Source organism: Gavialis gangeticus, unplaced genomic scaffold (assembly GCF_001723915.1).
Source record: "Gavialis gangeticus isolate Ggan-Ray unplaced genomic scaffold, GavGan_comp1, whole genome shotgun sequence".
NCBI lineage: Eukaryota > Metazoa > Chordata > Crocodylia > Gavialidae > Gavialis > Gavialis gangeticus.
The window spans coordinates 4856883-4868474 of NW_017728997.1; the positions used below are offsets into that span (position 1 = coordinate 4856883).

General features: G+C 44.8%; 1 protein-coding gene across 1 annotated transcript in view; it reads right to left on the bottom strand.

The window, feature by feature from the left end:
• Window positions 1-6: 6 nt before the first annotated feature.
• Window positions 7-11592, bottom strand: part of EDEM1 (ER degradation enhancing alpha-mannosidase like protein 1) — a 22198-nt gene continuing 10612 nt past the window's right edge. Inside the window, exons 5-12 of the mRNA XM_019504703.1 lie at window positions 7256-7439; window positions 6285-6459; window positions 5634-5754; window positions 4976-5146; window positions 3788-3861; window positions 2253-2349; window positions 1640-1828; window positions 7-173 (exon numbers count right to left, since the gene is read on the bottom strand). Coding sequence (XP_019360248.1) covers window positions 84-173; window positions 1640-1828; window positions 2253-2349; window positions 3788-3861; window positions 4976-5146; window positions 5634-5754; window positions 6285-6459; window positions 7256-7439 — 1101 coding nt within the window. The 3' untranslated portion in view covers window positions 7-83. The remainder of the gene's footprint in view (window positions 174-1639; window positions 1829-2252; window positions 2350-3787; window positions 3862-4975; window positions 5147-5633; window positions 5755-6284; window positions 6460-7255; window positions 7440-11592) is intronic.

An 11592-nucleotide genomic window follows, 5' to 3' on the forward strand; every position in this document is an offset into this window, starting at 1 on the left:
GGGGGGGGGTGTAGCTGAAGAGAAATGTCTACACCACAAACTCCACTTCCGTCCTAGGACAAAGCATTGCTGGGGAGAACAGCTCAAATCAAGCCCACCATTTGATCTATCTGTCTCATGTAGATGCTCTTCAGTGGCAGCAAGTATCTCCTCTCATCAGGGACTCTATTACACTGGGAGCAAAACGATAAAAAAAGACAATTACTAACTGAAATTCCCGCATCGCCATTCTCAATATTACAATGTGTGCGCATTTGCAGAACCACTACAGGAGTCGTTCTCAACCTTTTTAGCCTCACAGCATCCCTCAGAAAAATGTCAGCTCTTAGTTTTTACTTTTTTGCCTACAAATAAATGGAGCAGTTTCCCTATTGCAAAGAACTTCAGAAAGACCACAACTATGGATTTCTATTTGAAATCTCTGGGTTTCTTCTGTGAACTGTGCTTGCAAATCTAACAGTGCTAATATTGTGTGGCAGCCTTGAAAGGTTCTCAAGGCACCCCAGGGTGCCTTGCCGCCTGGCTGAGACTCACTGGTTTACTGGGTACTGACTACAGAGCTTAGCACCACATGGTAGCCCAATCTGCTGCATCTGATAATTCTTTGTTCCCATCCCCCCAACCTCTACCCCTTCTTAGTATTTTTTTAGGGCACACTATGTGCCATTGTAAACAAAATACTAAGGTATCCCTTCTTTAGCCCACTGGCTTTGAAATGTGCTCTCTGCCAACCTCTTCCTGAAGAACCTGTTTTTTTCATCTGGCCCAACTCACTGAAATACCTGGAGGTCTTTGAAAGGTGAAAGGACAAGCTGTCCATTCATTTAATCTTGGCCTCAAACATCAAAAAAGGAAAGAGCCTGTGACAAGAGATGTACGAGCTACTCTAAGAACTAGAGGGTGCCAACTAAGCTTGTCCCCATCCCCTAGATCATACCCACCAGATGATAAATTAACTTTTAGTCACCAGAGGAAGGAGAATTGGAGCTGATAAGACTGTACCTATGCCATCCAGACCCACAGAAGCACTTATTCTCTTTTACGTCCCAAAACATTCAGCATTTAAAAATAATTAAGTACAAGCTTCAGGGGTGTCAAACTCTCCTCCTGCCGCAGGCTGGGTCCAGGTGGTGGAGCTTCTTGCAGGCCAGATTCTATCCAGGGTATGGGGTGGCTCCTGTTTCTGTCTGTCTGACGCACGCGGCAGTTACTCCAGCTCCTGCCGCATGCCCAAAGCTGGAGCTGGAGTTTCTGCCAACATATGCTTCATGCCAGGGCAGTAGCTAGCAGCTCTGGGTCTGGCACAGTGCCACTCTGGGCCCAGCATGAGAAGAGCCGAGGAGCTGGGCCCACAGAAGCAGTAATGACAGAAACAGCCAAAGAACAACCAGGCCTGAGTCAGCTTTTGCTCACCCTCCTGACACATCCACTAGGGCTTAAGGGTGCAGGATGGCAGAACCCTGGCTCGTGGATTGCCCAGGAGGCTGAACTCAGCCCGCTAGCATTATGTTTGACACTCCTGCTCTAGAGCCTTACTTACCAATGCCAAGTGACTTTCTTTTCCCCGGGGCTGTCCTGCCTAGTTGGGCTCACCCAGTTTCTACCATAATACAGCCAGACACTTTATAAGAGGGCTTACATTGGAGCTGAAGTTGACTGCTTTAACTTCACTGGGTTTGAGTTTTTGTGCATTCTTTTCCTCCTCTTCTGGGAAGATATCTTGCCATACTGAGTCACGAAAACGTTTGTCCACAGACACAATATGCCCTTCAGTAGTAAACAAATATTTATTTCCAGATTTGTGCACTGGGTTCTCTTCATCAAATAACTAAACACGAGGAAGAGGGAGAGGAAGAAGGAGAACATGAAGCATGGATTCACCTGTTCATTATCAGACACTTCAAACGGATATAGAAAATCCACCACCCAACATTGCTTCTTTTAGTGGCATTAATACCTTGAAAGCACAAAGACCTTAGTTTCTTAAAAGATTAAATAAATAAATAAAATTGCATAGTAAACACTCTTGAGCACTCCTTTTAATAAAATGCTCCCAACCTGAAATTTGAGGACTTAGAGTCCATGTTATTAATTCAAAAGTTAGTGACTTGAATTATAATGACCTTCTACCTTCCCGTGCTACCCCTTGCCTGCCCACATTCCCTACAAATGAAAAAGCCATTAGTGCTGCACACTACTAAAAAGTAAGACTTTTGAGTTTTTGGGTTGTGATCTGAGAAATAAATACCTACCAGATACAAATATTTACATGTTTCACTGAGAAAGAAGCTCTCCATTCGGTCCTCTTTAGACTTCTCTACAACATGGTGTAACGTAGCATAGCCACATCTGAAAAATTAAAAAACACAAAACCAAACTGGTTTTATTTCCACTCCATTAGATACTTGAAAATGAACACGTTGTTCAATTTCATTCCTTCTAAATGAACAACAGGGGCTGATTTAACAAAGTGGGGGGGGGGGCACTGCTTTGTTTTAAGCCATCAAAAAGTATCTCACTATTAATAATTTTCTTTTTTTTTTTTTGCAGCTGTCACTTCTGACACACTGAAACCTTGAAGGAGTGAGACAGTCACCACAATATACTCAATAGATTTGGTCAGAAATTCTTTACATAAAATTTTTCCAATTAAAACAAAGTGCCAGTTAATTAAAATAAACTTTCCATAGTGCAAAAATAGTTTCTCAGCTCCCTCCCCACCATACTACAGTAAACAGCCCATGGAGTCAGCAGTCTCCTGTGGAATATGGAAGCCCCAGATGTAAGGTTCTAATCTCCCCAATTCAAAAGTATGGAGTAACACCTGGGTCATCTGTATCCAACTGCTGGCTATTCTGGATGTTATTTCAAAAAGCCTGCTTTTTATTCCACATACAGCAAAACTAGTATCAAACCCCCAATATTTTTTTTATTGAACAGACTTACATTCTAGGCAGCACTTATTGAAAAGCAAGATTCCCATCTTGACAAAAGAAGGGTCATGATCTACACTGCCACATGGGTGGTCCTGGACTGTAAAGAGTCTGAACCTATGACTTCTTGGGCCAGCACCTCTTAAATCACAGGATAACAATATCTACTAGCTAGCTCTCTTTTGCATACTGCTAATGTCCTGATCTTCTCTCTCCTGTAATTGCCAGAGCTTTTTTTTTTTCTTTTGCAAGAAGTAACAAAGAACAACGCTGTAACAACTGATTGGCAAATTAAAATAATAATAATCCAGGGCCACTGTGCAACACAGAAAATACACTTCAGATAAAGTATAGCAATAAATTTGTTTTACCTAAACAGGTCTAAAGCCAGATTACTTAAAGTTTCGGTGCAAGTCCCACTATAAAAAGAAGTTACAGCATTTCATAATGAAGAGCCCATATATTAATAAAACCAAATCAGTTGCAATATGTCTTGACAAGGAAGCTGAATTTGAGCTAAAGAAAGCTCTTTGAACATAGTCAGGGATCTGGTTTGGTTGCCTTCGCCAATAATGGTCCCAAGGGACGCATTATTGGAAAGGTGTGTATGTCCTTAAAATTTAAAGAGAGAAGAGCACTTAATTTTTCCAAAAAAGTGTGTAGTTCTTGCCACCTGACTATGCAATTTTCTGCTCAAAGACTGGTGCTTTCAGCCAACTGGATATGGTAAATACCTTCAGAACTTCAATTTTATTAAATACTTTTTTGCCCCCAGTGGTAGATAGTGAAGTTTCACAAACAATACCTAAATACATTTACAATGGTGAGAAAGCTAAAAAACTTTGGAAACTGACTTGGCTTTTGTGTATTTCTCCAGACTCTGTAAAATATCCATCCCAACATGAAGGTAAAAAGGATTCTTGGTGGCCTAGTCAGAGAAGGAAAAATGTGTGTCATGGATTTATAAACACTGTTAAAGCTGTCATTCATTACAGTGGGAGCTTATTGGCATCAGTTTGAAGGAGTTAATGCAGTGCAACCACAAGGCATTCCTTTATGCTTAAGAACAGATGGTGCTCCTCTGACCGTCTATCTGTACTGTAATAACTTCTTTCCCAAAAGTATTTACACACAAATTTGCTAGGTGTGGTATCAGAAGGAAAATATGTTGCGAAAGTATTAGAGATAAAGCTGCCCTTCAACTTTTTTCTCCTTCAAAGCAAGTAAGTCATCAGGGGTTCTGTGCAACACCCAAGCGTCTAAGGCTGTGTATAGAAGAAACGAGAGGTATGTGTGCATGACACTTTAAAGCGGGCTAAATGCTTTTGCATCACTTTAGTGGTGTCAGTGTTTGCACACCTTGGCAGCATATTGCACATCAATTCCAGCTGCTGTAGGAAATCTGGTGGCATAATGCACCTTAAATGACTTGGGGTGCAGCAAACTAAAATTCCTCTGAGGAGTTTTGGTTTGCTGCCCCTACAGCCACGGAGCAAAGCATCGGGCTCTGCGCAGCTCCACAGCTCTGCAGGAAATGCTGCAGGCAGCCTGGCAGCAGCCCAGGAAAGCAGGCTCTGCCCAAGAAAAGTGGCACGCCCAATCTTTTTTTCCCCCCTCCCCCATGAAGCCTGCCTGCCTGAGCTGCGCAGACCACCCAAGCTGGGTGCCGGAAGTTGCTGGGGGAGACGCGATGACCTCCACTGCCGCAGACGGAAGCACCAGTCCCTCCTGCAGCCCAGGGACTGCCCCACGTGCTGGCAGCTTGCCCTCCCCTTGCTGCCAGAGAGGCAGGTAAGTCAGTGGGGTGTGGGCATGACACAGGCGTTCAAATCACCCTTAAATTGAAGCGGTGTTTTTTAAAACCCACCACTTCAAATTTAGGGCCCCTGTTTTGTCTACACACGTCCCAAGACCACTCAGGAAAGACTGTTCCCAACAGAGGATTGGGCAGCATGGTAGTGGTCAAATATGCATTAGGAAACGCAGAAGCAGCACAGGCCAAAAAGCTCCTCCAGATTAGAGTAGCAAAACATGTCAGGTACCTGATAAAGAAGATAAGTAGATTCCACCAGCTCTGGCCTTAGTGGATAGAAGGGGACATCTGGTGCCTGCAACTGCCAGTTGTACCTCTCTGGGAGAGCTCCATAACGCTTCCATATAGCATAATAGAAGGCATGGAGACAAATAGCATCTTCCACATCTCCTTTTAAAACCTAGAGAAAGAAGCAGCTATGAACACACATCCAATAAGCCTATACCAACAATACAACGCAGACAGCTGCTTTTGACAGGTTTTACCTCCCATTTCCTGTATGTGCACAAATGCTATTTGCAATATGCACCTAAACGAGGGAGATTTTTTTCCAGCAAGAGCCACTATGATATGGTTAATATCTTCACACCCATGTATTGGAACAAGAATGTTCCTAACTCAGTTCCAGAATAGTATGGTTAAAAGCATAACTGAATTCAGAATTAATTCTTGAAAATACAAGCTACAGCATTAACAATGCAGTCTCAAGCAGGTTTTTCCCAGCTGTTATCCCGGTCCTCTTTGGTGCCAAAAAACCATACCCAAAGACTGCTAGTGGGGACCCCAAGTCTGGACTCACTTGCAACCCAGAACTTGCACTGGAATGAACACCTCCGACACCAACCCACTGTACTGTCTAACCACAAAAGGCTGAGGATTGAGATTACCTGCAGTCCAGGAAAAAAGGCTTGCAGAGAGTCAATCCAGGTGTTCATCAGCTGACCATTGAACATGTTTACATTAACATACAAAGGAGGGTCACCTTCACCTTCATTGCAGGCTTCTCGCCTGCATAACAATGAGAACATAGAAACATTCAACTTTTCTAAGAACATAATGCACATTAAACAGGATACATCACAACACTAACAGAAGCACAAACAAATCATAAGCTTCAGGGTATCAGATTTTTACTGAAGCCCATGTACTAATCTTCATTTTACAAAGAATAAGGCTCTAATTTTAATTTGCATTAATAGGAGACTCACCAGTATTTTGAGAACGGAGTCCCAGCACTATATCTATTTCTGATCTCACCCCCAAGTCTGTGAACTTGGTAACCAGATACTTAGCCTAAGCAGCAAATAAATACTAGTTTAGTATTCATCTCCTTCCCCAATCAACTAATCTAGACAGGATTACTACTGGGTGCAAACTTCAAAAAAGGAGTCAGAATATGGAGAAAATAAAAAGTGAAGAAAAATTTTCATGAAAGAGTACAGCTTTCCCCATTAAGTACAGCAGATACCATACACAACTTGGCATATACTACAGACACACGCTTAAAATTGAGGGAACAATAAGTATATGAAACTTACCCTCTTCTTAAGTGATTCTGAATGCTCCGATAAGCATCATTGAACATCTCCAAGTCTTCCTTTTCTCCAAAGAGAATGTAGGACTTCAAAAGATATTCATAGAACGAGTCTGATCCTGCTCCTAAGCCACTTTGCTTTCCAACCCAATGGCCAGTTTGAATATTCACAACATTCCCTTCATGAGTAAGAAGAGAGAGAGAGGAGGGGGAGAAATAAATACGGCTGAAGATATTTCCTGGAGTATATTTTAGCTGAAGCAAAAGGAAATGGATCGCAAATGGAATCGCTTAAGTGATCAGACCACACTCAGATTAAAAGTAAAGCTAATTCACATGCAGTTATTCCATGTCTAAACACCAAATCCTTCTGCCTTTATTTCACAGGCCATTCTAAGTTATGGTAGAAGGACCACACATATAGAAACACCAGGTTTCACATCTAGCAGATCCATCAGGTATGCTCCAGAACTATTATGCACAATTCTCCATTGAGTACCTGTGTCCTGGATTTCCATTAAAATAGGCTGCTTTCTCAGCATAGCCAGTGCCATTGTCCTGTGGAAAGTGTATGTACACAAGGAGAGCACAATATAAAGGTCAGACAGCCAGAATCCCTCTTTAATGTGAAGGCAATTTTTTGCACCTGGCACTACCATCCAAGGGATTCAGAGTATGGATATATGGACAACTCATAGGGTAACAGGGAAGTTCACAGCTGTTCTGGTGGTAACTGATGTGTGCCTGCTCTTCCCTCGTGGTGAGTGAAAGTTAACCTAGCCCTCAGCGAAAGCATGAGGGAAGCACCACAGAGTGGCTGGAAAACAGTAAATCCCAGCTGCTTTCACCACTCAGTAAGATATTTATGGGTCTATTCCTACGAATGTGACATTAAAACAAAAAAGACAGCCAAAGCATTGTTTTCTGACCAAGGTGACAAAGACATCCGAGAAGCACTGAGTGGTACGTGACTACCTAACAGTCCAGTGTCATTGCTTCGGAGGTTCCAGAGTGCTTTAACAGCTCGTCGAGCCACCCACTCAAACGTGGAATCCCCAAGCAGCCTGCTAAGCATCCCGAACTCCACCAACAAAGAGCCAGCTCCTGCAGTACAGGTCTCATTATTGCTATCTGGAGGGACGCCATTCTTCAGATTCACCTATGGGAACAAAAAACACGGAGTTTCAGTTGCATCCAACATTTAGAGGCATTTATACACATGCTCCAGGGGTTGGGAGAGGGCACCATTCCAACTAAAGTGCCCAGAGCGTCTTGTGCATCTCCAAACTTCAGAACGGCAGTGGGGGCACTTTAAGTTAAGCTTGTTTGATGAGCTTTACATAAAGCGCCCCCACTGCCATTCTAGGGTGTTTGTCCACATACTCGGCATTTAGTCACTAAAAATGTTCCCGATTTAAATTTTCTGTCCTCGTTTAAAACGGCTAGATGAGTAACGTGGACGTGCTTTACAACACAAGGGCTTATTATGCTATGACGAGTACAAAGCGCTAGAGGGCGTGTCAGAACTATTTTACCCTCCTGCCCTTTCAGTACTTACTTTATTGCCAGGAGACATTTTAGGACACGATTCGATATTTTGGTTGGTTTATTTTCTTTGGTTGTGCCAGGTTGCTTTTCTGGGGGGAACTGTTGGGGGGTTTGCTTGAGACGCACGCATTTTGGGGAGGGGGAGTTCAATAGGCAGTGCTGCCTGCCTCCCCTGCAAAGCCTCCCGTTTTTTTCTGGGGGCCCTACTGCAACTCCAACTCCCCACACAGCAGGGGCATGATGTGGGTTGAGGCGAAGAAAGAAACAGCCCAGGCTCAATTACAGGAATTTTCTTATCACTTAGTCAGTTTGCATGTCAGTCTTTTAACTGCTGCATTTGCAGATCATTGTTGCCCACAGTCATATCCCCCCGGCCTATGACCAGACCCCTTCAATACTTGTTCTCCATCCTGTCCTCTACCCCCATTCCCCCAAGCTTGCCCCTCTTCTCTGGTACTCCTGTTCCTGCTAAGCCTACTTTTGTCCCCAGCAGCATGTCCCTGTCCCCCTCTGACCACCCTGTTTGCCATCGCTCTTCCTGACAGTCATACTGCTGCCTCTTTCTGGGAGTGCAGGGTGCTGCAGGTCAGGCGTGAGGAGCACCAGCTGGGCTGAACATGCAGGGGGCTGCAAGCAGGGAGTGAAGTACACTGGAAGGACTTGCGGGGAAGGGGGCTGGGAGGGCAGGGGGCTGCAGGTCAGGAGTGAGGGGCACCAGCTGGGCTGGGGGGCTGCAGATTAGCTAGAAATGAGAGGCACTGGCAGGGCTGGTGAGGCGGGGGCTTCAGGTTCAGAGTGAGGAACACAGGCAGATGCCACCAGTGCCAACCACCAGCCCCCCCACATGCTTGTGCCACAACTCCTAGGCCACTGCAGGGAAAGGAGAGTCATGCACTGTTGGAGAGGCTTGGGTCCGGTGGTGCACCCAGCTCTGGGTTGTAGTGGCCACGTATAACAGTGTATGGTGTGGGCTGTGCTAAACTCTTTTATGTGGCCATTGCACCCAGCCCTGGGGTGCATCTCAGCCCTCCCCATACACTTCTATGGAGCTGTTACACCCCAGAGCTGGGTGCCTCCTGTAGGACTGGAGAGGACCATATCCCCCTTCAGACCATTACCTTAAGATTCCTCAACAGAACCTGTAACACCAGTTGAGTGACTCTGGCTGACCCTATTTACATTTTCACTGAGATCCTACCATACTTTTTAGCTTCTTTCATTTCTTGGAGTCTCAAAACAGCAGAGACTCCCTGTGCCTGAAGAAGGGTGATTACACCCAAAAGCTTGCCAAGAACTTTTTTCCAACTACTCAGTTGGTCTAATAAAAGATGTCACATCTACTCAAAGAACTCTGCCTGCCTACGTCCTTAGACTAACACGGCTACAACCAAAAGCCCCAAGCCATGCCTCTGTGGTTTTTCTAGTTTTCTGGTTTTCCTGGAACTGGGCTGTTTTTGGGCTAGGATTACAGCTGGACATTCTCCCTGGTCCAGCCCATATGGTCAGGTGTGTCCAAGCAAGTCCCCCAGCGTGGCATGGCATGGGGTAGACTAGCTCTGGGTGTAATAGCCACATATAGCAGTGCATGGGAATGGTAGATGTGTGTCCAGCTCTGGGGTATAAGAGTTGCATACAACAGTGTATGGCAGAGGTGGCCAAAAAGTGGCCCAGGGGCCAGGTGCGGCCAGCCAAGCCATTCTATCTGGCCTACAGGGCCCCTAAAAATTTAGAAAATTAATATTTATCTGCCCTGGGCTGCCTGTCATGCAGCCCTCAATAGCTTGCCAAAACTCAGTAAGCGGCCCTCTGCCCAAAATATTTGCCCATCCCTGGTGTATGGGGAGGGCTGAGATACACCCCAGAGCTGGGTGCAACAGCCATATACAACAGTTTAGCACACCCCACACCATACACTGCCAGTGCCCTTCACTCCTGATCTGCAGCCCCCTACCCTCTCAGAAGCAGTGTGCAGCGGGTCCCAGAGGGATCAAAGCCCCAAGCTGCAGGTGGCAGCTCGGGTTCTTTCCGACCCCGCTTTGGCATGAAGCCAGGCAGCTCAGTGTGCAGACGGCACATGGAGGATCCTGGAGACACTATAGCCTGGAGTTGCAGGCAAGAGGCCAGGCATTGATAGCTTAGTGGTACAGCTTTTTCCTGCCACATGGGAGATCTGGGTTCAATTCCGAGCCAGTGCACCAGAGAGCTGATTTACTTGCAAAAGGGAATCCCCACTGCAGCGTGCGTTACCCTCACCTCTTTTACCCCACCCCACTGGGGTGCCTATGCCTCGAATTTGGTGGGATCTGCTCCTCGTATTTTGGGAAACCCTGCTCCCCCATAAGCAGCTACCCTTCCCATAGTGCACTAACACCGGCTAAATCCCTTCCATTGGAGAGGGGGTACCTCATCCGAGTACCACCAGGGTTACCCCTACCCTCCCAGCTCTGCCGGTCCCCCTCATTCCTGACCTGCACCCCCAGCCCTGCCAAACCAAAAAACAAAAACTGAGTCCAACAAAAAGTAATTTTAATTAGCCTGAGGTCTTGCCTGACCCATAACTATTTGATCTTTGCCACAAAGTACATGCAAACACAGAAAACAATCCAAAAAAAATTTATTTTTAATTCACCTGAACCTTGAACCAACTTGCCAGTTAAAACTTGCAAGATTAACCCCTGGAGTCATGCTGAAGTATTACAAGAGATGCAATGGATTTACAATGAACCCAAGTGCCACCTGGTGGTGCAACAGGTGCAAATTAGGGGGAAAAACCCACATTTTTGGGTGCAAGTCAGATCCACGTTACAAATTTAAAATGATAAAAATAACCCTCATGGAAGAAATTCATTAGGTAAAATTAAAACATGCCAGAGGTGTTTTAAAGTACCACAAAAAAACAAACAAAAAAAAAACAAAAAACCATAAAATCAGCTGATAACGTGCATACGCAGATGCTATTTTAGCTGGCTTAATGGCGATTTGTCACGTGGACACAGGAAAAGTGTAACATGGAAACGAGAGGCATCACATGGACAAGCACCCTTGAAGCGCAAGGACACTGATATACAAGATATGGTTGGAGCAGGCTAATCACCATGCTCCAGCAGACTCAATTAATCAAGTCTGCTCCTCCATGGAGTAATTACATGCTCCACATGTAATCACAGTGGGTCAGAGCAGGCTCCCGGCTCAAGTACAAGCCCTCTAAGACTGTAATAGCAGTTATTGTTCAGTTACATTCTTAACCATATTATATAAATGTCCGGCTTCAGATGAAGTGTGAATTAGTTAGGGTGAGAAAATGGATTAACTTCCCATTATGAAGCCAGAACTAAATGCAATCAGTTTCATGTTTGGTCCCAAAAAATAGGCCTAAAAACAAGCAGGTGCATAAATCCAAATTTCCCAACCTCCAGCTTTCACAGGGGAAGTCTTGCTGCACTATCCATATTTAGAATCCGTTACTGTAGTAAAGAAAACCCACTTATTCTCCACCCCTATTTTAGTGGATTCTCAATTCTGTACTTTAAAAAAAAAAAAAATTCTGTGTTCATATGTACATTAGTGGCAGAAATCAAATTGAGACCCACCATAGTAGTAAAAAAGCATGACCACTTTCATGAATTCTCTCTGCTACAAGGCTGCCATCACAACCCAATAAAAGTTCAATTTTCTCCAGACAGAAAACATATCAGGATGGGACGGGCTCCACCATTCCCCTAAAGTGTGTTCTCTTATAGGTTGGCGGACCTCCTCCGGCGGGC